Source organism: Phodopus roborovskii, unplaced genomic scaffold (genome assembly GCF_943737965.1).
Source record: "Phodopus roborovskii unplaced genomic scaffold, PHOROB, whole genome shotgun sequence".
Lineage (NCBI taxonomy): Eukaryota > Metazoa > Chordata > Mammalia > Rodentia > Cricetidae > Phodopus > Phodopus roborovskii.
Window position 1 is genome coordinate 18,085,054 of NW_026126434.1, and position 24,884 is coordinate 18,109,937.

At 45.3% G+C, this 24,884-nt stretch overlaps 2 protein-coding genes across 4 annotated transcripts in view; one reads left to right on the top strand and one right to left on the bottom strand.

Moving 5' to 3' along the window:
• Positions 1-1,313: 1,313 nt before the first annotated feature.
• Positions 1,314-14,450, bottom strand: Cisd1 (CDGSH iron sulfur domain 1). Of its 2 annotated transcripts, none has more exons than XM_051186888.1 (3): positions 14,267-14,450; positions 6,353-6,558; positions 1,314-2,011 (listed from the first exon to the last, which is right to left on the bottom strand). In XM_051186888.1, the coding sequence occupies exons 1-3, from the start codon at positions 14,295-14,297 to the stop codon at positions 1,922-1,924; spliced, it is 327 nt and encodes a 108-aa protein (XP_051042845.1). In that variant the 5' UTR covers positions 14,298-14,450; the 3' UTR covers positions 1,314-1,921. The 2 variants fall into 2 exon arrangements, with proteins under 2 accessions (XP_051042845.1, XP_051042846.1); XM_051186889.1 differs by lacking the exon at positions 14,267-14,450 and adding an exon at positions 7,484-7,640.
• Positions 14,451-15,631: 1,181 nt separating this feature from the next.
• The window catches only part of Ipmk (inositol polyphosphate multikinase), a 34,274-nt gene continuing 25,021 nt past the window's right edge, over positions 15,632-24,884 (top strand). The window contains exon 1 of one of the 2 annotated variants that reach the window (XM_051186890.1): positions 15,632-15,944. In XM_051186890.1, coding sequence (XP_051042847.1) covers positions 15,806-15,944 — 139 coding nt within the window. In that variant the 5' untranslated portion in view covers positions 15,632-15,805. The remainder of the gene's footprint in view (positions 15,945-24,884) is intronic. The other variant, XM_051186891.1, reaches the window with a different exon arrangement.

The window sequence follows — 24,884 nt, forward strand, 5'->3', positions numbered from 1 at the left end:
GTGATTTCCAATTATGGGGAGTACACTTTGGTCAGACACATGTCACTGCATCTCTGGACATGGCCCCTCACACTGGAAACACCAAGAGTTCAAGGCCTCTCTGCAGTCAGTCCTGGTTGATAGTCTTCTAGTGGTTCCCCTTCCTGGGGAAACAGCCACACATTTCATGTCAGTCTACAATCTGGAGACAAACCCCAGAAGGGTCAGTTAGTCCAATTTCCTTGATTGAAAAGGTTGAGAAACAGGCTGGGGACATAGTTTAGTGGGTAAAATGCCTGTTGTGGTTTGTGTAAAGATTGGAGTCTGGACCCCCAGGCCCCCATAAAAAAGCTAGGTGTACCTAGAATTTCAGCACTGGAATCTAGTGCTGGAGCATGGGGGAAGACAGGGGAATCCTCAGAGTTCCTTGGCCAGCCAATGTAGCCAAACTGGTGAAACCCAACAGTGACCCCTGGCCTCCACATGTGATCACATACAAACACACACAACATTCATACACTCAGGCTGAGAAGCCAAGTGGTTTGCTGAGGTCAGTAAGTGTTATAGAGGGCAGCACATTGCTTACCAGGGCTCAGTTTGTCAATGAGGAGGAGGGAAGCCTCAGGTGTTCAGGCAGAGTAGCAACTGTGCATATTAATACTTGTCTTCAAGCCTTTGTGAGAAAAAGACTGTATAATTTAAAGGAAGATGGGGTCCTTTTTATCTTCAAAAGTAGTTTCTTTACTAGCTTAAGCCATGCACTTGGTTATCCAGAGTGGGAAATAAGAATTTCTTATGCTTTTAAGTGAAACGTGTTACCTTCTGCAAGGTCGTGTGGCTTTGAGATCAATATACTTGAGCATGGCTATTGAATCTCATCATGACCTTCGGTTTGTTGCCCTTCTGCTCTTGAGCTTAAATAGTCTAAAAGACTATATTCTATTTTGTTTTCACATATGGATGTGTGATGTACATGTGTATAATCAATTCACATGTGTGTGCTGCACACGGTGGAGGTATGTTCAAAGGGAGGCTAAGGTTGATGCCAATGTCTTCCTTGATAGTTCCCTACTGTATTTACTGAGGCAGGGTCTTTGGTTGAATTTAGATCTATTGATTCTGACTCGTCTAGCTGGCTAGGTATCTCTGCTGACCCTTACTGAGGGCTGGGATCACTGGCAAGCCACCATGCCCGCCTGGCTATTACATGGGCACTTTATCCACAGAGCCACCACCCCTGTACTCTTTGTGACTACTTAACTGATATCACTGTGGTCTAGGTTTCTGTCATGGGTGTCTAGAGTGGATCAATTAAATATCCACAGAGATGAGCATAAGGAAGTTGTTGCCCCTTTATTGTTGACCTGGGCGACTTTAAAGAGGATAACATTCAATTAATTCTGACTGAAAGCATTAAGATACACAAGCTGAATCCATGTCATCACCTTGGCCACAGGGACAGTCAAGGTCATGGCAGGTTTCTCCTATGCTGTAAGAAATCAATGCAAAGTCATCACACTCTATTACTTTCCAAGTTAACTAAGTAATACGAAAAGGTGATTTTTTTCTTTAAATTTACAAGTACAGTGTACATGTACATGATTTTGAGAATAATTTAATACGTTAACTTCAAGATACAACTATATTCTAAGACCATTATTGTAAAGGAACGGATCCTTGCAAGACCAAAATAACCCATATACCATGAGGTTGGTTTAGCCTTTCTTTTTTATCTCCTCCTCCTTTCAACAAGTGTGCACCGCGATGTTCCAACAGCAAGGCTGATGCCATGAACACGAAAGCTGTGATTTGCAAGGTACCAACCATATCTAGAACCCAGGGAGGCCAATCAGACAGAGTGAGCATCTCATTAATTAATTAATTCTAATTAAACAATCAGGTGACATCACAACACTCTGGGGTGCAGCACCGAAAATGTCCATTAAGTTTCTTTTTTCTTGATGATCAGAGGTCCCACGTTGTCTCCAGTCTCTTCATTATGTTTTATGTGAGCCCCATCACAGAACGGAAACTAGGGAGAGAGAGAAACTGTAAACGGTCTGATTCCCTACATCACTCTGTGCTCGCAGAGGGGTAGCGATGCCTGATTCCCAAGTATCATAGCTCCTACTTTTCTTGGCTAGCAAATGTACTTCATTGAACAGGAGGAAGAAATGGACAGAGGGTAAAATCTACATTGCTACTCGAACTTCCCTTTGCCATCTGGTGATGCATTCTAAAGGCTTTAGCTCTGACTACTTACTGGCTACTATTCTAGTGACCTATGCATTTTCCCTCTTTATAAGTAGACCAAAATAAATAAATAAATAAAAATAAATTGAGGTGTGAGCTGAGGGTTGAATCCTGAGTTTTATGAACACTCTACCCACAATTATGCCCATGATTCTACTTGCAAGAGTTCAAGTTTAGTCCATTAAAATCAATTTGTGGTCGGGTGTAGTGGCAGGCACATATAATGCCAACACTTGAGAGGCAGAGGGAGAAGAATCAAAAGTTCAAGGCTAGCCTAGGCTGCATGAAATCCTGTCTCACAGAACCAAAACAAAGGATCAATTTGCTTAGTACTCTTGTGTCAATTACCCTTGCAGTAACCTTTGCTCCAGGGTTTCCATTTTGCTAATTCCTGAGCCCCTGTGCTTTCCCCTTTAATGTAGTTCATTATGAATGGTTCATGGAGACGGTTTCTTCTGGAAATATAACTATAAATTCCCAACAGTCCTCTGTTTTACTAATTCCACATCCCAGGCATAACTGATAGTTTTGGGTCTGTTGGGAGAGGGACAAGCTAGTCTCTGCCAGTATTTTTCAGAGAGACTCCAAAGAGCCAACATCTGCAGGACAGGGGCTTCCTGTTGCTGTGCTTACAAAACAGACCAGGAGTCATGGCAGGCTTTTTTTCTTTTTAATTAGTTATTTTTATGTTATGTGTATGGCTATTTTCTTTCCATGTACATCAGTACACTGTGTGTATGCAGTGTCTATGAGGGCCAGAAGAGGGTGTCTAATTCCTGGACCGGAGCTACAGACTGCTGTGGCTGCCACAGGTGTGCTGGGGACAGGAAATGGCCGTCTGGACTGTGAGAAAGAAGAACATCCTTGGGGTGTACAGCTGGATGGCTCACAGTTTAATAGGCATTTGGAGCACTAGCTTGTACCCGTCCTTGATTCTTTCTCAGGTTCATGTCTATCTACTTCATGGGACAAGTCAACCCTAGGATGTTCCCTCTTGCCTCTGCGAGCCCTATTTCCCATCTACTCTCAGCACAGATGCTCATACTGATGGCGTCTGGTTTTTGGTGACATAGGCTTTCACCTGACTTGGACACAGACTTTTAATTATCTGTTGAAACAACAGCAAAAGGTCAGCTGCTAATTGCTTAATCCAAGAGCCTCCCACCATCACCCACTCACCTGGCCTCCCTGACAGGCCAGCTCAGCACCAGGGCCAAAGCTCTCCTTTGACGCTGTCTTTCCTTCTCCCCCAGGGCCTGTGCTATCTCCTGACTCTGAGCTGTCCAGAAGCAGAACATTCTTGGAGATTTCATCTCTGATTCTTATCAAGTCCACCTTGACTCACCAGTTCTGCTGGCCTCTGCTGCCACCGTGTCCCTACGTCACACCCACTGCTGCCACACATTTCCACTCAACCATCACCTCAAACCCACTCTTTGCAACTAACTCTTTAGCACTGCTGTGAGAACATTAGTTATTTGAACTGGATTCCTTGTTTTTGTTAAACACTCCCTCCTCCCCTTTAAATCAAGATCCTGTGGTTTCTTGCCCAGTCTCCCTGACAAGGCAGTCCTTGCCAGGGCTGGAGAGACATCAGTGGTTAAGAGCACGCTGCTCTTCCAGAGATCCTGCATTCAGTTCCCAGTACCCATGTCAGGAGGCTCACAACTGCCTATTAACTCTAGTTTCAGGTGGACCCAACTCTGTGGGCACCTATACCCATGCACATACACACAATTAAAACTAATAAAAATGAGTCTTTTGAAAAGGTCACTGTTTCCCACTGGTCCCGTTCATTTCTCTCCATTTCCACAAAAAGCCGCACCCTAATGTAAGTTACCTTTGAAAGACCCATGGCCCAAACCACAAGGTAAAATCATACTGATTTTCCTCATGGACTCATCCCTGGAGGGCGGAGTCTTCACCCACCCACTTTTCCTCATGACTGCTTTCTTCATATGTTGAGAAAGCATTCCTAATACTTGCGTATGCTTGTGCATATGTCTTCCATTTTCCCAGAGGCAGCCCAACTCTCAGAAAATGTTAGCCTCAGGCATAGCACACCCATTTATCAATGCACCTGAACCACACACACAGGACTTACCTGTGACACCCATGTTTGCATGTGAGCAGGTATACACAATGAGCAGTTTTAGGGATTTACATTTAACTCGCTGACAGAAGAGTGTCTGACTGAGAGAAAGCCTCCATTTTTATTTCGTCTGGTTTAGTCATCAGTAACAACGGGGCCTATGCAGGCACACCTTTTAAAACATGTTTAGTCTACAGACACCAAGAGATTATGTCACAGTAGTTCCAGGAGTACCTACAGTTCACATCCTGTGTTCACATCAAGCCATCGTGGGACACAGTAATGCATTTTCCTGGCCCACACAACACCGAGCTACTAGAAGTGCTCACTGAAACATAATTTCCTGTGATGATGATGGAGGATAAAGGGAGGGAGAACCAGAACAGGAGAGGGCACTAACTTTAAAGCTGAAAGGGGCACTCTTAGGGGTTAGAAATGGGATCAGTAAGAGGTGACAGGTGGAGGAGCGCAGGGAAGACAGTGGGGGGGCGGGGTGGCAAAGAAGAACAAAATATGATATATATTCATGAAAATGGCACGTGAAGCCCATTTCTTAGCATGCAAACTAAAAAACTAAAATATGCACACCCCCTCCCAACTGCGCTGGAGAAAGGGCTCAGCAAAGAGTGTGTGCACTGCTCCCGCAGAAGACCTGAGCTTGAAGCCCAGCTCCCGGCACCTTATAACTGCAAGGAACTCAGGCTCCGGGGAATCTGATGTCTCTGGCCTCTGCAGGTACTTGTGCCCATGTGAACATATCAACACACACACACACACACACACACACACACACACACACACACAGAGATATTAAAAGCTAAAAATCTAAAAATAAATAAGTAAATAAAATACTCCCCTACTTCCTCAAACACATTTTCTACTAGGTATCATATAGTCCTCTCCATGTTTATGACACAATTCATTACAGTATTCTCCACGGTGGAAAGCCTCCAACATACTACAATTTCAGAAAATGGTGCTTAAAATTATGTGTGTTCTTTCTCTTCCTCCCTCCCTCCCTCCCTCCCTCCCTCCCTCCCTCCCTCCCTCCCTCCCTCCCTCCCTCCCTCCCTTCCTTCCATCTTTTCTCTCTTTTTGATTTAGGGACCAAGCTCATGACTTCTGGTAAGCTTTCCACCACTGCTTATACTCCCAACCCAGCACATGCTATAGCCTTGGAAATTAATCTCGGGAAATCCATTTTTCATGAATGTGAACAATAGCACATTCAGTGTCAGCACCGGGTCTCTCAGAATATCTGAAATTCAGATATGTGAAGATGTTTAGGAAGAGGAATCCATGGTCCATGTCCAGAGCTGTGGTGTCACCTCCATCTCGAAGAGTATAATTCTCATCACATTGAGTGGATTTTAAAGGATTCAAAGAGCCAGGTATTTAATTACAGAAACTGCAGCTAAAGGAAGTCTTAGGGTATTTACCAGTAAGAAATCTAAGCCAGGTGAGGCGCTACACACCTGTAATCCACACTCTGGAGCCAAAGCCAGAAGACTGGCACCAGTGCAGGGTTAGCCTGGCTATGAAGTGAGCCTCTGTAGGTACATGGGCTACCCAGCAAGATCCTGTCTCAAACACACACTTTGCTGAATCTATTTCTCATTGTACTCAGGCTGTAGACTTTCCTTTGAAGTCCCTTTGGGGAAGAATTCCCAACAGAAAATCAACGAGATTTTTCCTCCACCTTTGGTGAAGCAAGAAGATGATGGTTAACTCAGTTTAATTCAGTGAGGGTATGATGTGACTTCACTGCATGACAACTGTAAATTTGAGAAAATATATTCCACAAGCACATGGAAAGCTGTGCATGGTTAGACAAGCCTGCAATCCCAGAGCTTGAGGCAGAGGCAGCAGCAGGACAGCAAGTCTGAGGCCAATCTGAGCTACCTGGCAAGACCCTGTTTCAGACAAACAGAAAGCAGTATGTGAAGACCAGTGAGGAACAGACTTACAGAAGCAAGAAGGGAGAGAGTTCTCCGCCAGCCTTGAATGTCACATGGGTGCAGTGCTCACCTTTTTGGACCTCCAGCATCGGCAGTACACAGCCTTATCTCCCAGGTCCTCCATGTCAAAAGCGTGCACAACCTTGGGGTTGTCTTTCTGGATCTGAAGGTTCACCATAGCTTTGGTACGATTATCTTTAACGTAGAACTTTTTGTAAGCCAGGTAACCGAGAGCAGCTGTCCCAGCAGCAAATGTCACGGCTGCAATCCACTCAACTGCAATGGGCAAGGGAAGGAGGGACTGTTAGAGACAGCAATGCTCGTGAAACCTGACAAGCATCGTTTATTTGTTATGTGCAGGTGGCATGTGCTCACAGCACATGCTGGAGTCAAGAGGGCAACTTGTGGGAGTTGATCTGGAATCTCCCTCCATTATGTGGGACCTGGGAATCTAACTCAGGTTTACAGGCTTGACAGCAAGCTCCTTTACCTGTTGAGCCATCATGCCAGTGTTATGAAATGACTCTAACATGGTGGTGAGTGGTTCTTCTCTCACGGCTTTCCATGGCCCTCACTTATGCAGATGTGTTTTTACTACTGAGTGGACAGCTAAGTTAATGTAATGAGGGAAAGCAGAGATGGTTTTCCCTTCTCTAAGACAGCAAAGGGAAGGAAAGCAAGGCTCGATAATATTCCAAGTGCCCATCATTTTCAGTAGCTTGTATGCCTGCAATACCTACTGCTTAAAGAAAACAAAACCTGAAAGGTAAGATTCAGGCTATAAACAAAACAGAAAGATGGGGGGGTAATGGATGCTATTGGCAAAATGAGTTCACTTAAAGAGCAAAACCCATAGTGGCTTTGAAATGTATTAATTTACTAAAACCCAATGAATCTCTACATTAACACAAACAGAACCAGATCTAGACAAGATAAAGACCTGTAAAGCCCACCCCCAATCACAGAGCACCCCCAGCATCTGCCTGGCAGGGCTGGTGCTAGGTCTGAAGTTATTCAGAGGATACCAAAATTTGTAAATTGCTTTCTTACTAAAATACAAAGCAAACTGTTAACAGTCTCAAATGAAACATTCAATAAATTCTTCATTTCTATTTTCTTTCTGAATTTCCTAAAACTGCATTTTAAGCAAAATGTTATTCTACTTTCTAATAATAATAAAAAAAAAATTTACTGGACTAACAGGCCATGTATTTATTCCTTCTGCATCCAAGGACTCCTTAGAAACCCAAGTGCTTAGCAGCCACCCCGGCTCCAGACAGTGACGGCAGAAGCCAAATTCAGCATTATCTGGTTGGCCTTAGCCTCGGAAGAGAGTTGTCTAGTCCCAGCATGGAGGGGCTGCAGGAAGAAGTTGAACAGGGTCAGGATAAACACACTGGGCTGCTTCCTAGCACTTCCTTAGTCAGGTCTTCAGTGTCTGAAATGAGTTCCCAGACTATCAGATAAAGCCCTAAGGAGATAAGTACAAAAAACATTTTATTGCCAAACACAATCCCACAGGCATAGTGGACCCCAGGATGTTTTTGCTTTGTCTGTCTCACAGTGGGACAGGTCTGATGGTGCCTACACAAACCAAGACTGGAACTCAATCCTTTCTTTGTTCTTTCTTTTTGAGACATGGTTTCTCTGTATAGCTATAGCTGTCCTGGAACTCCCTTTGTAGCCCAGGCTGGCCTCAAACTCAGAGATCCACCTGCCTCTGCCTCCCAAGTTCTGGGATTAAAGGCGGGCTGGAGTGAAATCGTAACAGCTTCAAGTAGAAGATCCTTCATCCCCATGCAACCCTTTTTATCCTAGTCTTCTCATTTATTTAATAGCTTCCATCCAATGTTTCCAATGGGCACACTCTATGGATCAGGGACTCTATTTTCAACTACAGTAGCATTTTTCTCTGCAAAACCAATTTAGATTGGTTCCCATCCCAGGCCATCTCCATTGCTTCTTGCTGGGGCACCTAAAATAAACATTAACTGGCATTTTGTTATTCCCAGGTGCCACATGACCAGTGCTCACCCGACAGCTTCACACCTTTGGACCTCATCAGGCAATTTTTCTCTTTTCACAGTACTGGGAACTGACCCAAGGCTTTGGGTATTTTAGTCAAATGTTCTGCCTCTGTGCTGCACCCCCCGGCCCTTCAGAATGTTTTTTGTACCTATGCATTCTGTGTAAATTTCTCTTGAAATTTAGTGTTCAAGCTGGACCAACATTTAATTTGCTCTGCCTGACTCCCAGCCTTCCCCTTCAACAAATAGTTCAGGAACACATCCGATTTGAAGTCACTCACAATTTAGACGGAAGAGTTTGAGGCCAACCTTAGCTAGACATTGGACCCTCAATTTCACAGTGTCTGCTGACTTGTGATAGGAACTCAAAAGGCAGCTATAACCCTTTTTTAAAATTAAGATAGCATAACTCCTTAAACAGTGTGATCTTAGTCCCTATTTGGCAAGAACTTCACTTTGCAGGTAAATTATCCCACCCCTGATGCCCAGGCTCCGCCTCCTGTTAAGTTTTTTGTTTTTATTTTAATGATTACCCACAAACTTCAAATGTCCTGAGATTTGTACAACTGGCCGACATCAACTTGGTTCAAGGTGTTAAACATTTCTCCTATTTTCTCACATTACCACATTAATATATAGGATGACATTAAAAAAAAATCCCAAATTAACTTTTACCTTCTTCAGATTTTTTGACCAGGGAAGAAAAGACAGGGGAACAGACACAGAAAAGCAGCCATACCACAGATGTCCCAACAGATGCAGACCCTGGACAGTCAAGGGTGCCTGTCCTGTGAGAGTCAGCACACAGGCAGTGAGCACCCTGACAATGTCACAGTATCATGTGCGTTCGAGAGGAACAGCATTGAACTCACTCCAAGTGAGCGCTTTAGACTCACAGAGCTACATAAGGCCTGGGGGAGGGGGAGAGTCTATTCTTCCTTCTTCCCAAATTCTAATTTTCTAATCTCATTAGAGACAAATTGCTAGTTTCCAGATGGAAGGAAAAATGTTGCTATTTTATCACTCCATTACTGCAGCCTCAATCATTTTTTTTTTTTTTTTCTGTCAAAAAAGAGGCGAACAACCCCTGGCCTGGTAATTCCAGGGCAAAGAAGGAAAAGGGAAGGACAGAGATGGATAAAAACGATCCAAATGCCGACCCAGAGGAAAAAGAATCAGAGAGTGAGCAAATAACATAACTCAAGAACACTCAGTGCTTCATCCTGCCACTGCAGGTCAGGAACACTCAAAGCATGGCAGAAGTCTGCCTCTTAGGAGTAGTAACACACACACACACACGCACACGCACGCGTGCGTGGTGTCAGCTGGAGTCCCGAATTTACCATCAGAAGCTGAGTGCCTGTTGGGGTCCTACCTTTCTGCACTCAGAGCATGGCAGGGTTAGTCTTAAAGTTCACTCACAACTTCAGAGACAACACAGGACAGGACTGTTCTCTACTGGCACCTTTCTGACCCTGAGCACCTCCCAGCCTCTTCCTGGGCTGCCCTCCTTCCTTAGCTATATACAGTTCTTAAGGGTGGGTTGTTCCTGTAGATCTATCAAACCTGTTTTCTTCTACACAAACACCATTAAGGGAAGATTAGAGATAGACAACAGGGCAACATGCTCTCTGCTTCCTCATGCTGCCTGGGGCCTGCTTTACAGCCTCTGGTTTCTCTTGGACTTGTTCCTAAACCCACAGCCCTCTCTGTATGACCAATCTCTCAGATCTGCTTAACTGGGATGGGAGGGTTCATTTGCTTTGACTTAGTCTCACCCTTCTTTTCCTTTAGACTAGTTTTTGTCCAAAGGACCTTCACCTACCCACTACCACCAACTGCCACAGAACCGGAATGTGCTTGGGTCAGGAGAGGGGGAGGGGCAGTGTGCTGAAACCAAGCCTTCCCGTTCTGCTCTTTTCTTCATCAAGGTTTGGCACATATGACTTTGGCATCAAAAGGGAGCGATACACATTGATGAATGCCCAATTCACCTTGATTTTTACCTGTCACTTCCATGGCCTCAATGCTCCTATATCAAATGACTTTTTCTAGACCTGAGATTTACTTTCTCAGACTCAGAAAACAAAAAGCATCAATCAGCCTGGGGCACCTCAGGCACCCACAGGGATGCACTGGATTACTCTTCCCCATCCAGAAAACATCCTCCAAAGCTCCTATTTCAGCTCCAAATCCCACTGCTTATTATCAACTTACTATTTTCTCAGTGTGACCTGTGCACTCTTTTGCAGGAAAAAAATTCATTAAATAACTTTCCAAGAGTCAAAAAACTTACTGAATTTATATACTGTGATAGGATGAACTGGGAAAATATAAAGGAGTCTGCAGAAAGCAAGGATATAAATAAAGAAAATAAACAGACAGGCCAGCACTGGTTATGTGCTTAGGATGACCTGAGTCTGGAGTGGACAACAAAGCCCATGAAAACACATAAATCCCTCTTTACAACCTGTGGACAGGTCCAAGTAAGAAAATGTGCAAGAGAAGGCTGGATAAGGCAGCCAGTAAAGCACAAGGCTTGGGGCTGGCAAGAGGGCTCTGGTGACACAGGTGGTTGCTGCCAAGTATGTCTACCTGAGTTTCATCCTTGACCCACACTGTGGGAGGAGAGAATAACACCCACAAGTTGTCCTTTGACCTCCATCCAAGTGCTGTAACCTGAGACATGTCTCCTAGAACTCATACAAAATAAGTAATCTATTAAACAGAAATTTCTATTTAAGAGACTGGCGGGCGGGATAGCTCCGTGAGTAAAGGCACTTGCTGGGAAAGGCAGATGACCCGAACTCAGTCCATGTTACCCACAGGACTGAAGAACAGACACTACACAGCTGTCCTCTGACCTCTACTCCACTCAGCAGAATGCATGCCTTCCACGTCATGTGTGTGGAATGCCCACAAACACACACACACACACACAGAGAGGGGGGGAGGGAGAGAGAGAGGTTGAGAGAGAGAATATTTAGTTTAGCTGGCTTCTTGGTTTTAGGGGTAAAGGTGAATTATGATTGACTTTTGGCTGAACAGAGTATAGCCTTTATGTGGAGTTTGTTTTAAAGCAAGTATCCAGGTGTGGCAGCTTGTATCTTTAACCCAGCCCTGAGAGGCAGAGTCAGGCAGACCTCTGTGAACTAGAGGCCAGCCTATTCTACATAGGAGTTCCAGGCCAGCCAGGGTTACATAGGGAGAACTTATCTCAAATAAACAAAACAAACGAAAACAAGCATTGGTAAGATAGCACAAGATAATGCTATCTAGACAGCCAGGAGAGTGACTTTAGTCAGCCTTGCGCACAGGAAAGGGTGAAGGATGACAGCTGGCTCTGTGAGGTGTAGAGGCATTGAGATCAGAATGAGTTCCGAAAGGCCATCTATTGGGTAAGAGGAAGAACCATGAGACTGCATATGTGGGCACCAGAGGCCACTTTCCAGAAACCATAATGATACATGCCCAAACTATCTCATCTGACTATGGGGAGGGTCCAAAGTTCCATCACTTTCTGCTTTCTCTCTGTTTAACTCCAGTCCTGGATTGATACCTACTTATTATTTATTAACCACCTTCCCTCTGGACCCCAGGCTTTCCCTCCCCAGTATAAGGAATTCTACAAGCATAGACACTCCCCTTTTAATTTTTTTTTTTTCTTGAGATAGTCATGTTGCATAGCCCAAACTGACCTCCAACTCTTGATTCTCCAACCTTAGCCTCCAAAGGGCTGGGATAGCAGGTTATTTGCAACCACACTTGGCTGTAAATCAATATATTATTTCTCAACTAAATACCAGTAGAAATGTTAACTATGGGGGTCCAGGGTGTGGCACACTGCTTGCTTTGTTCACACAAAGTCCTACGTAAAGTTTCCAGCACCAAATAAACTAGGTATGATATTGTATACCTACAATCCCCACACCCAAGAGGTAGTAGAGGCAGGCAGATCTGGAATTCCAAGTGATCATCTGCTATGTATCAAGTCAGAAGTCAGCCTGGGTTACACAAGACTCTATGTTAATAAAAAATAAAAAAAAATAATAAAAAAGCAAACCACAACACTTTTACAAGGTAGAAGTAAACATTAAGAGGTGTATTTCCAGGGCTGGAAAGATGTGGCTCAATAGTTAAGAGCAAAGCTGTTTTTCCAGAGTACCTGGCACCAGGACTAGAGTAACTTGACTGATATCTTCTGGCCTCCATGGGCACCTCATGTACACCATATACCAGCATACAAGCCACCAAAACACTCCTACATATAAAATAAATAAATCTTAAAAGGGGGTGGGATTTATTTCCAAGACAGACTATATTTCAACTGTGAGAGGGAAGCAGCTGGTAGAAGAGACTGGCAAAGCCTTTGGGACTCTCCCTATTCCCCATGGCCTTCATAATGATCTGTCATTCCTATTTTTAAAAAGTTACCCCATAAACTTGAAGTACCTGGGAGTTCCACCCAGAGGTTTCATATTCCTTAGATAGTGGTAAACTAATGGAGAGTCATCTTTGGGTTTCCTTGTGTCCACAAATTAAGCAAAATCAAAACCTTATCTTTTGACTGCAGGAAAGACTAGCTTGCAAATGGTGACAAGTCCCTGGGTATTTAACTCCCTTTTCAACATCTGATCCCCAATTTCAAACAAAAACATATTTTGCAATCTTTTGGCTCACCTCACGAATGTGCAACAGTGCTCCTACAAAATTAAAACAACTGCACCACAAACCACATGAGGATTTTATTTTATGCAATAGTCTTATTGCCAAGAACATTGTTCTTTCAGGTATGGTGGCATAGGTCTCAGCACTGGAGAATTTGATACAGGAAGATTTTGAGTGCAGGGTTAGCCCGGACTACAAGTAAAGATTATGGCTCAACAACAACAACAAATCCTCCAACAACAAACAAAACAATAAAACAAAACCCCAGATTTTAAAAACCATAAGGAAAATTAAACTCACCAAAGTTAGTGTATTTAAAAGAGTCCCAAGATGGCTAACCTTTGGAGTAAATTTTTCGAAATAATTATCTCTGTCTTTAGTTGCTTAAAAATGTTTGGGCATGATGGCTCTGTGGGAAAGGTGCCCACTATTACACCTGATAACCTGAATTTGATCCCTGAGGCTCACAGGGTGGGAGAGAATCAAATCCTACAAGTTGTCTCACACAAATAAATGTTATAACAACAACAAAAAGTTTTTCTCTCTCAGTTACATCGACATCCAGTATATAGAACCTTACTACAAAATTAAGGTCCAAACTAGGAATGGTTACAGAATCGAGTACTATAATCAATATTTGCTGAATGAATCAATGAGGCTCATCATAATTAACTTTTACCTTTACTCAACTAAGGTTAAAAGTAACCAAACCCTGGGGTGCGGCATTTTATACCTGGGCAGAGGCTATCATGTATACCGCATAGCCTGTGGTTAATTTTAACAGTTTATCACCTTACCCTAAGTTTCACAAATTCCCAATATTTCAACCAGATTTCTGCAAAATACTGTTCTCAAAGCTAGGGAAGAACGCTATTTTCAATTGTTCCTGGGACCACTGCCACAAGTGGCCGGGTGCAAGTGCATAAGAAATTGGGAAAGTCAAGACCTGGCTCGGATTGGGTTTCTTCACCTTGTATCACAAAGCCAGCAAGATAGCTACGACATGACCATTCCCGGAATGGTCACAGGCTCACAGGAAGCTGCCAGTTTCCCCACATCTCTCGGTGCCCTGGGAGGGACTAAGGGTCTGAGGAGTTTTGGGGTGGACTGTGACCCGCTTAGCCTGGTTTGCTCACAAAGTGGCTGGCTGGGAAAGTGGTCCAGGACCGGGATGCCGGCCCGCATCAGCATCCGGCAACCCGAGACCTCCCCGCAGGCCTGCGCCTGCCCTTGTGCAGGTCAAGGTGACGGTCCGGAAGAGTGGCGGGGACCGGCCGCGGGCGGCTCACCTCGCACTGAGGAGTCGCAGCTGGCACCCATGGTGCGGGCAGCGGGAAGGCCGTGGCAGGACCGCGTGGGCGAGCGCTGGGGACCACGGAGATCCGGGAAAGACGCGACCTCCGGGCCCACTCACAGCCACTGCGCAGGCGCCGCGGCAGGCCGGAGGAGCGCGTGTGAGGGCGCGCCGGTAGAGTCGCGCATGCGCGGAGGCCCCAACTCGGAGGACCGGTGAGGATTTGACAGCCGCGGGACAGCCCTGGGCGCCAAGGCGGTGACTGCGTCTGCGCCGGCCGGGCGAGCCTATCCTGGCCGGGTTTTACAGGTGGTCCAGTTGTGAGCGTACCTGGAGGACTGTCGCCCTGTGGCCTGCCAGTTCTTTATGTCTGGCCGTTAACCCGCTTTGGCTATAGGTAACGCAAGGTGTGGACAGCTCAACTGTGGGTCCTGCGAGCAAATCTGGTCCGGCTCCGCTGTGGGTCCCGCAAAGCCACACTGGGCCTCCATCCCTTCTGTCTTTGACCTTGCCAGCCATGTACCCAGAGAGCCCGAGAAAGACAAAAACAAAAACAACTTGCTCCGGCTGGTGAGACCGTGCTTGTTCAATATGTGCAATGCTCTGCCTTCAATTCCTAGCATTGCCATGAATAAATATAGTGTCCATCTCTTTAAAGTATGTGTCCACTTAGAAAAACGGTTTAGAAGCCCGCAGAGTCTTAGAGATGAAGAACACATATAGCTTTTGCATAGGACCCAAGTTTGATTCCCAGCTCCCACGTAGGTGGATTCACAACGCCTCCCGGAGCACCAGTATACACATACAATTAACACTCTTCAAAAAAAAAAAAAAAGTGAATTAGGATTACTGTCAACCTCTAACATGAGCACGTTGAGGCAGCTCTCCGACTGAGTGACAACTGGAAGGTGTAAGGAGAAAATATCTTCACTCAGGAAGCTCCTGTCTCTGATCTAGGACAGTAGGACGTGGTGGGAGGTCTGCCTATAGCCAGCCTCCTCTCTGGGTTGCCCTGCTGCCGTCTCCTAGGAGCGGTGCTCCTCACACTCTGGGGTGCTAGTAGTCATGAAGCAAACAGTGGGCAGGTGGGACAAGAGTCCAAACCTGACGTCTCTGAGCATGCTCAGTTGCTGTTCGGCAGCAGGCTCAGACTCAGAACTAGATCAGTTCGGTGCAGGTCAACCTTCTGGACTCGTGGAGGGATGAACGGGTCTCGTCGGTGGCTTCTGCGCATGCTCAGGCATGTGCTGGCGGAAAGCCAGTAGGGTAGCCTCTGGGCATGCTCAACACGGCGCGGCTGGATCCAGTCTAGTAGTTTTTGCGCATGCTCACAGTGGTGCCGTCCGGGCCGGAGAGAGCAGGGGGCGGGCAGAGGCGGGGCCCAGGCGCCCTTATCCCGGGCGCCGGCGGCCCGGGTTCAGAGTGCGGGCCGCGGAGCGGGCAGCGCGGTCTCGGTATGGGTCCGCGCGCTGGGACTGCGCGGGCGATTCCGCCCGGTCCTCCCTGACGCCTGACGCCGAGTGTCGCCGCCCCGATGGCCGCCGAGCCCCCTGCGCTGCGCCTGCGGCCGCCGGGAAACGCCGGAGACAGCCCGCCAGTGCCGCGCCTGCTCGGAGGCTGCGTGCCGCTGTCGCATCAGGTGGCTGGCCACATGTATGGCAAGGACAAAGTGGGTGAGTGCAGCCTCGGGTCCCCTAACCCGCTCTCCACTGTATCCCGCTGTGCCCCTGCTCCGGCAGTCCTCGGCCTCCGCTGTCCCCAGCCTCGGTGGTCCTCAGTACTTGGCCGCCACCACCCCTACAGTCACCGGCTTCCACTGTCCCCACCCTGCAGTCCCAGGCCTCCGGTCGTAGTCTCAGCTGTCCCCCACCCTGGTAGTCCCTGGCCTCCCATCCCGATCACAGCTGTCCAAGGATCTTATGTTCCGGCAGTCCCCGTCCTCCGTTGTTCCCGACCCCAGCTGTCCCCATCTCCCAGCCTCGAGTCTCCAGCTCCCGGCGTCCCAAGGCACCCCCTGCCCCCGGGGCTAGGAAGCCGGGAGCCCCCAGGAGCGGCCGCAGGCTCGTGGTGGCACGGAGAGGCGTGCCCCTTTGCCCCAGGGAAGGCGAGTGTTGATTGGAGAAGGCGTTGTTAGTAAAAATAAGGAACTTGGTTTTCTTCTCTGGACCGGGAAGTAAATTCTCCCTGGAGCTCAAGATCTGTTTATAAACGGGAGTTGTAATTGAAGAAGGAACCCAAATGCATAGGATGCTAATCCGATGCTTCTCTGCTTGGTGCAGCGGCATGGTTGAAAGAAAAACAAACTGCTACATGTTTTTAAACTTGCCTTGGCTCATCCAAGATCACTCCCAGTCCCTTGAGGAGGGTTCTCGGTGTCTTTGATTGCGCCGGGAGGCGTGGTTCGGCAGTACAGAACCTTGCCTCCTGGGTAGGCTGCACGCCCTGGGCTGTTACATAGATCAGTACACATATAAACTATGCATTCTTTACTTGTTCATTTTTATAGACTGTTCCTTGGCATTTGTCGCGTAGTTTGTGAATTCATGATTTATAGAAAGGCACAGGGTCTACTCTAGGGCAGAGACTAATTCATCCCACTACTCACAGCGGATGGGCGGTGGACATATGTAAAGTAGGATGGACTTGGGACTTTGTGGATATCTGACCCGGAACAATCGTTAGAGATGGTTTGTGCTTTGCTGATAAAGTGGTTCAGATTTAGGCTGGTAAGGTAGTACATTTTCTTTTTCTTCCTTCTGTGGTATAGAGGATTGGTTTTAAGACCTCAGACAGGCTGGGTAAGAGCATTACCACTGACCTACATCCCAAGCTCTCCTTTTTTTTTTTTTTTTTTTTTTTTTTTCCCCTTTTAAGACAGGGTTCCCTAAATGCCACTTGGAACTTTGTAGCCCAGGCAGGCCTTGAACTTTCCATCTTCCTGAGTGGCTGGGGGTATAGGTTCGAGGCAACAGGCCCTGCTAAGGTAACACATTTTAAGACAAGCCTGGTGAAGTGACTCAGACAGTCTCATTGCTACAGTGTACTAGAATCGGAAGCCAACACCCACTATATATTGTGGTTGTAAGAGGCACACAGACTGGAGCAGAGCTACATTCAGGAAATGTTGAAAGACCACGTCACAGGGAACTACACACTTGAGGTTCTTGGCTAAGATATTTCCTCCTATGCATGGCATCTGCAGTCAGCTTGCCCCTAAGGACAGGATTCCTAAAGCCTAAAGGCGGAGGAAAGTGATTGTTTCTCTGGGGGTCCTGGAGATCTGCCTCTATGCAAAGGAGACCAGACCCAAATAAAGATCATTTGCGATTGGCACTTGAGACTAGTTTATGATGCCATGGACCTCTTTAGAGTCATAGGTGATTGATTACAAAGTGCCCCGAATGTGACTATATTACAAACAGTGCAGAAAGAGCTAATTTCTCAGCCAAACTGCCCAAGTGAAAGAATAATTTAGAATAAGAAGAAAGTAGCTCCCAATTCTAGTATTAAGAGTTTTTTTCAGCTTCACTAGATTCTTTTGACTACGAGAGAACAAATTCTTCCTGTTAGCCAGCAGTCTGCTGTTTGTCGCTCTGGATCTTCAGATACTTACCCTGTACACCACACCTGTCATCTTCTCTACTCATAAATAGATAGCAAGGTAGTCGGCAGTTCAAAGTTCAGCTGTCTATTATTGTTTCTCCACTTTCACAGATAGGTCATGTTATTGAGACCAGCGGTTGTCAACCTTTCTAATACTGCGGCCCTTTAGTACAATTTAGTTTAGTACAGTTGTGGTGCCCCCCCCCATAAAATTATTTTTGTTGCTTCTTCATGACTGTAATTTTGCTATCACTATGAATCGTAATGTAACATCACTGTTTTCTGATGGTCTTAGGTGACCCCTGAGAAATGTTCTTTCTACCCACAGGGGGTGCCGTGGGGAGCAGTGACCTACAAGTTGAGAACTGCTGGTTTAGACCCTGCTCTGTGCTTTTGAAGATGTCATCGGTGTTTGTGTTTGTTGTCACTTTTAACTGCTGTCGCTCTTGCCATGTAACTGGAACTTTGATTTTAGGATTGATCTTACCTCCAAAAGCAAAAAGAGCTGTTGATTTAATTAATTTAAAAAGATGAAAAACATGGAACTTGCAAGAACCCAAGTCCTTGAACAACAAGCTTAGCCAAGGGAAAACTTAAGTCTTTCTGACACCGCTTTGGTTTTATTTCTATACTGAGATTGTATTTCATCAAAGAACACTGCAGATTAATTCTCCAGACTCAAAGTGCTTGGCTCCTGAAAATGATAAAAACAGCTCATGATCTTTTAGGAAAAGTAAAGGGTGGTATCCCTTACTCTGGTTGTCCAAGGGTTAATGACAGACATTTTGCCTGTCCTTGGGCCACTGTTTTTGGGTATTTACTACTGCCTTTAACAGCATTCTGAACCCTCTCACAGATGATGCTGTGGCACGTGCTCCCTTTTGATCTGTGCTGTACCTTGTAGCGATCCACGTTCATTTGATGTATATATAGGTATTCCTTGACTTTCGATGGGGGTCCTAACCTCATCAAACACTGTGCTGTCTGGTGGCCACCTGGGAGCCTCCCTTTGCCCCACTTCAGAGTATCTCCTACAAGAGTGTATGTGTCTTTGCTGGCCGGTTCCTCTCTTGCTGATGTCCTTGTGTTTGCTGTAACAGGTGTGTTAGATACTCCTGGACTCCGTAGCTCATCTTGCACATTGTACCACTGAAATGCAACAGCTACATCAGTTTAAATCCACAGAATTCTTAAATGTTCCGGTTTTTGTTTTTGTTTGGGTGTTTGGTTTTGGTTTTGTTTGTTTTTCAAGACAGGGTTTCTCTGTATTGCTATGGAGCCTGTCCTGGAACTCACTCTGTAGACCAGGCTGGCCTCAAACTCACAGAGATCTGCCTGCCTCTGCCTCCCTAGTGCTGGGATTAAAGGCGTGCACCACCAAAACCCATCTCAAATGTTCGTTTATGATCCCTTTTCTGTCTTAGTATTTTATGATTTGAAGAAAAGCCTGAAAATTTTAAACAAGTGGCTGAAAGCCGGAGTTTTTGCCTTGGCCAAATTTGGTACGCAGAAGTGAGGTAGTTTGTAGAGGGAAAAGAGGGTTTAAGCTGATGCTCATGGTAGGAACCCTCACAGCTATTTGGCATCATTGGTCCACTTGTTCTGAAGTTAGTACGAAGAAACACTAGGAAGCCTTCAGGAGAGATGTAGGGAGCCTTCAGCAGAGAGAGGGAATGAGGCATGTTGCCCAGTCTGTGATCTCAACTCCTTACATGTGACATTTTTTTTTTTCTAAACTTTTCTGTAAAAGTAGGTTACATATGTCCTGCCATTTATATAGTGACACTTGTGTGTGGATTTCCTAAGAACGTCTGTATTTTCTTCTGTAGCCAGGGTGTATTTATGGCATGTGGGGGTTTAACTGACATAACTCCGTCATTATAATACCATCCTCCTTTAGTCAAGTTTGAATAATGTGTTTTATCCTACTCATACTGACAGAAGCCCTCCATCTTTACCACCAACATTCAGTTGTGTCTCATCGTGTTTTTGCAATACAGCCGCATCCTTTCTCTTGAATGGTATTGACACCGAAGAAAACACATGCTGCACCTTTCATGAAATGCTGTCCAGTCTTGAGTTTATTTGTTTATTTTTAAGATTGATTTATTTTGAATACAGTGTCCTGCCTGAATGGATGTCTGTATGCCAGATGAAGGCATCAGATCTCATCATAGATAGTTGTGAGCCACCATGTGTGATCTTCAGAAGAGCGGCCAGTGCTCTTAACCGCTGAGCCATCTCTACAGCTCCAGTCTAGAGTTTATGAAGGTTCCATAGGATGAGATTCAGGGTGTAAACATAATGTTCATCTGGAGTCCCATGGCAGCTGTCTGACCTTTATTGGTGGTTAATTTTGATCGTCTGGTTCAAGTATGGTCTGGCTTCTCACCCTGAAGTTAGTATTTTTACCCCTGGAATGAGCAAACTGTCTGTGATAGACACTTGAAGGCCAAAGCAGTGTGGGTATCATCAGACCTCGCCTCTAGAATTTGATGTCTAGTGATGACTCCTCTCTGAAGTAAACAGTTGTGAAATTATGATTTTCCCTTTAATTCTACCATTAACAATCACAGTTCTAAGAAATCACCCCTCTTTACTGGTGAGCTTGTACATCATTATTTATTACCAGTCGCCACTCCTGTCAGACACAACCACAGAACTAGTTTTCCCCTTGTCGTTGGAACTTCCTTTTTGTCCCATGTTACCCTAGAGTGGCATCACCCTTCCCCCAGCTGTAGAATTAGCCTTTTGTGCAAAGAACCCTGACTCCCTTTTTAATGGGAAATGCTGTTTCTGGTTTTCCTCTTACTTCAGTTCTGTGATTGAACACAGGGCCACCAAGACACTTTCCTTGCTAAAACAAGAAATGTCCCTTGGGGTGTCATTGCTGGCAGGGCCACCAAGACACTTTCCTTGCTAAAACAAGAAATGTCCCTTGGGGTGTCATCGCTGGCAGGCTTTTTGTGGATGCAGCTGATGCATAGCTACCTGAGTCCTTCTCCCTTTTCTGCCTTTCTCCCTTCCTGAAGTGAGAGCCCTAACTCCCAGTGTTCTCAGTCTATTTATTCTGTTGCATGATAATAAAATGTTTAGAATTTTTATGTGCAAATTTCAAGAGAAAACAAACCTACAGTAATTTAAGGCCGGGTCTTTTTATTTTGGTTTACGATTTATTTATGTGTATGTTTTTGTGCTTGCACTAGTGGTACCTGTGGAAGCTTAAGGTCTTCAGTCTCCTGTAATTGGAGTTACAGGTGACTGTGAACCTGATGTAGGTGCTGGGTACTCAGAGTAAGCACTCTAATCTTTATGTGGTCTCTTCGGATCCCTGGTCAGGATTCCTACACAGAGATGATGAGATTAGAAACTGGTCACAAGTCTTTTTGGGATTAGAGTTTTTAATTGTCATTTCTTTCCCCTCCCTTTTATATTTATTAGAAATCTAGCTGGTTTCATTTGTTTCTTCTTAAATTAATTAGTTTCCCCCTTCTCACTTTGTTCCAGAGGTCAAACCCATAGAAAGGGTTGGGTATGGTGGTGCAAGGTTTTAGATCCCAAAGCTAGGGAGGCAGAGCCAGAAGCGGGCTGATCTCTAGGAGTTGGAGGCCAGCAAGTCCCAGACCGAATCTACCACATTCCTTGGAAGTCTTCATGTGTCTTTTGGGTCTCTTTAATAACACTTTCTTTTTTTTTCTCCTCTGCCTGAACACATAGGGTGGTATGCTGTAGACACATTTTTGCAGGTGGCTTTAAGTGTTCACACCATCACCTAAAATCACTGCTCTCTAGCAGCGGCTACAGCTTTTCTCTCTTTGTAGCTCTCTGTGCCCTGTGATGTGTGTGGACCACAGTTTGTTCAGCCAGTCTCTAGGATCTGCTCTGGCTCATGGCTCAGTGCTGTGTAGTGGGCATCAGGATAACTGAGTAAGCACTACTTTCTATTTCAGGGCTGTCTTGCCTTTTCCTGGCCCTTTGGGACCAGGTGTAGATTTTCAACTCCTCCTCACTTTTCCTACGAAACCCAATGAAGTCCCTTTTGGCAATGGTTTTTCTCACATCACAGGTTGCTCTGGAGCAATCAATTTAATTTCTGCACTGCCCTGAGCCCTCCAGAGCTCAAACATGTGGCGCTTTGTCTCTGCCATGCCTCTCTTCCCTAGTTTCTGCAGTTGAGTGCCAGTGTTCGTAAGAGAGAGGTCATACACAGAGTTCACTGGGCTGCTACTTAATGGTACTCTCAAATTGTCCTGACTTTTTAATGGACTTTTTTTGGGGGAAGACGTTCAGATATATAAAAATTGCCAGAATGTCAGTAAACCAGCTGTGCCCAGTCCCTATGATGGTGCTGTGTGTACGGGTGATGGTTTGTAGAACTGTTTAAGAATAAAGCATATCATGACCTTTTGTTCTAATAATTGTTTATCTCTGTAACACAAATTAATGAAAACCCAAAGAGACATATTGGGGTTCAAGCTGAAGATCAGATAAGCAAAGTAGCCAAGCAGGAGCTCTTACCTTTACCCAGGCTGAAGCAATACTGCCCTCAACGTGGCTGGAGTCTAGTTGGCTAAGACTGACTTTACTTCTTTTTATACATCTCAAATCTTGAGATTAAAGGCTCGTGATCCCAAGTGCTGAGCTCACCTTTGTGTGTTCTCTTTAGGACTGGATCAGTTTCACATAGCTCAGTTGTGACCTTGAAGTAACAGATCCATCTGCCTGTCTCCCGAGTCCTGGGATTAAATGTGTGTGCCACCACTGCCTGGCTCTATGGCTTGTGGCTAGCTTTGCTTTCTATACCCTCAGGCAAGCTTTAATAAATCATAAATAATATATTATCACATATCTACTAAAAATACAGTATTTTTCTTGCCTGCTTAGGATAAAACAATACAATTTAGAATATAGTATTTGGCAGTTGCCATGAAACCTGACTTCAAATGTGACTTCAAAGATGGGGCTGACCCAGTAGGTACCTTATGTTGTGATCCCTTTCATGGAGTTGTTCTTTCCTCTAGCACAAGGTAGCCCATTCAATTATCACTGGTGTTAGTGTGTTACTGTTCTGACATTTGGAACAGTTTTTTTTTTTTATTTTTATATGTGTGTGTGAGAGAGAGAGAGGTGGTGTGAACATGCTCATGTGTGTGGCAGCCAGAAGTTTCTAGTATCATCAGTTTTGCATTCATCTTATTCCCTCCCCTATGGGCACAAACACAGTTATTTAGAGGACAGTTTGGAGGGCACATGGTGTATATTTAGGAAAACATTAGTGACATCCCCACTAGGGCTGTGACCTCTCCAGCCCAAACTAACAGTACCAGAAATTAATTTTCTCTTTGGAGAGGATCTTTAATCCAATGAGAATACAAGTGGTTGATGCCTTTCATCCCAGACCTGGCACATCCATCTGACGGATCAGTACTATTCCAAGTAGAGCCCACCACTGAGGCCAGGCCAGGAGAAAGGAGGTTCTAATCCATTTCTATCTTGATTTCTCTATGACTTGCAATGAGGGTATATGCTCTCTGAAAATCTAGTTCTGTACACTTGTTTTTTGAGGTCAAGTCACACACTAAGCCAGGAACTTAGACCCTAGACTAGTTGGTTAGCAGACCCCAGGGATTTCCCCTTGTCTGAACCTTATAAGAGCTGGGATTATAGGCATCATGTACAGTGTTTTATGTGGGCTCTGGGGATTAAAATCCTCACGTTTGCCCAGCAAACATTTTACTGAGTTCTCTTCCCAGCCTTTTTATTATTTGCATGTATGTTGGTATATGTGCATCTACTTTGTGTGTGTGTGTGGTATGCAGGCATGTGGAGACCAAGTATTGATATTAATTGTCTTCCTCTATTACTATACTGTATTTACTAGTAGGGTCTCCTGCTAAACCTGGAGCTCAATGATTCTAACACTCTTGCGCTATCCAGCTTAGCTTGTGTGGGCATCTGCCAGTTCTGCCTCCTGCCTTCACCGTCCAAGTTCAGGATTATAGGTATGCTCTACCACACCAGATAATCATGACACTGTTTACAGCATCTGAGATGTGAGGTTTTCCACATACCTTTAAACTGTCTGATCGTTTCATTATAATCCGGGTCAGAGACAGATTGTGCAGTTTTAATGTGTGAGATCATGTGTTCTCAGGTCATGAGGCGCAGGTTATCAGTGGCATTGCTGTGAACAGAACTTTGCTCACATGGCTAAATGCTGGCTGTTGGTATTTCCACCCTGGAGTTGCCATTTTTGCCATTGTAAATAGTAACTTGGGAGGAATATATGAGTGTTACATACCCCATTCCTCACTTATGTAATGTTGTAAGTAAGCACCCACTGAGAATTGCCAAGCTCATGTATCACCGGGAAGCCACACCAGGCAACACTCCCGTCTTTCCCTAGTAGTTGGCATTGTGCGCTGGGGACCCACTTCTCTCCCCATGGATTCTTTTCTAGGTTGGACTAGGATGTCTCAGAATTCAGACATCGGATATTATCCGTATTGTTGCTGCTACTTTTAATCATCACCAAAATGCCATTCTCCTAAATTTGGACAGTGGCTTGCTCCCATGTGTTTTTGACATTTCTGGGTTTCCTGGTCTGTTTGTTTGTTGTTTTCCCCTTTTAAAGTGTCTTCTCTGCTTCTGCCATCAAAAAGATGTTGCATACTTGTTTCCTGTCTTCCTTGTTCCTGTCCCGAACATGTCTTTCAGAGATGAATGGCTTTTCAAACTGGATTCCAGGTTTGCTTGGTGATTATGTGTGGTTCTGCTTGTCCTTTGAGTAGCCTGTAGTAAGAGACAGATAGCACCATACCTCATATACCCAGGTTATGTGTGTTTACCTGCATGCGTGTGCATGAATGTACACCCTGGAGACTGCAGGCAGGGCCCTTCCCACCATACGGGATGGAGCATAAGCTAGAGCAGCCTGTTCCCTGGACCTGAGCCTGTGTTTTGAGCCCAGGATCTTAGGGCTTTGTCTTCCAATCTTCTCAACGTATTAT

Excerpts from the sequence above, each read along its gene's own strand:
- Cisd1 (XM_051186888.1), bottom strand. The coding sequence starts at position 14,297 with ATGGGTGCCAGCTGCGACTCCTCAGTGCGAG. Across the intron at positions 6,559-14,266 it reads CTGCGACTCCTCAGTGCGAG|TTGAGTGGATTGCAGCCGTG; the intron begins GTGAGCCGCCCG and ends TGCCCATTGCAG. Across the intron at positions 2,012-6,352 it reads GATGCTGGAGGTCCAAAAAG|TTTCCGTTCTGTGATGGGGC; the intron begins GTGAGCACTGCA and ends CTCTCTCCCTAG.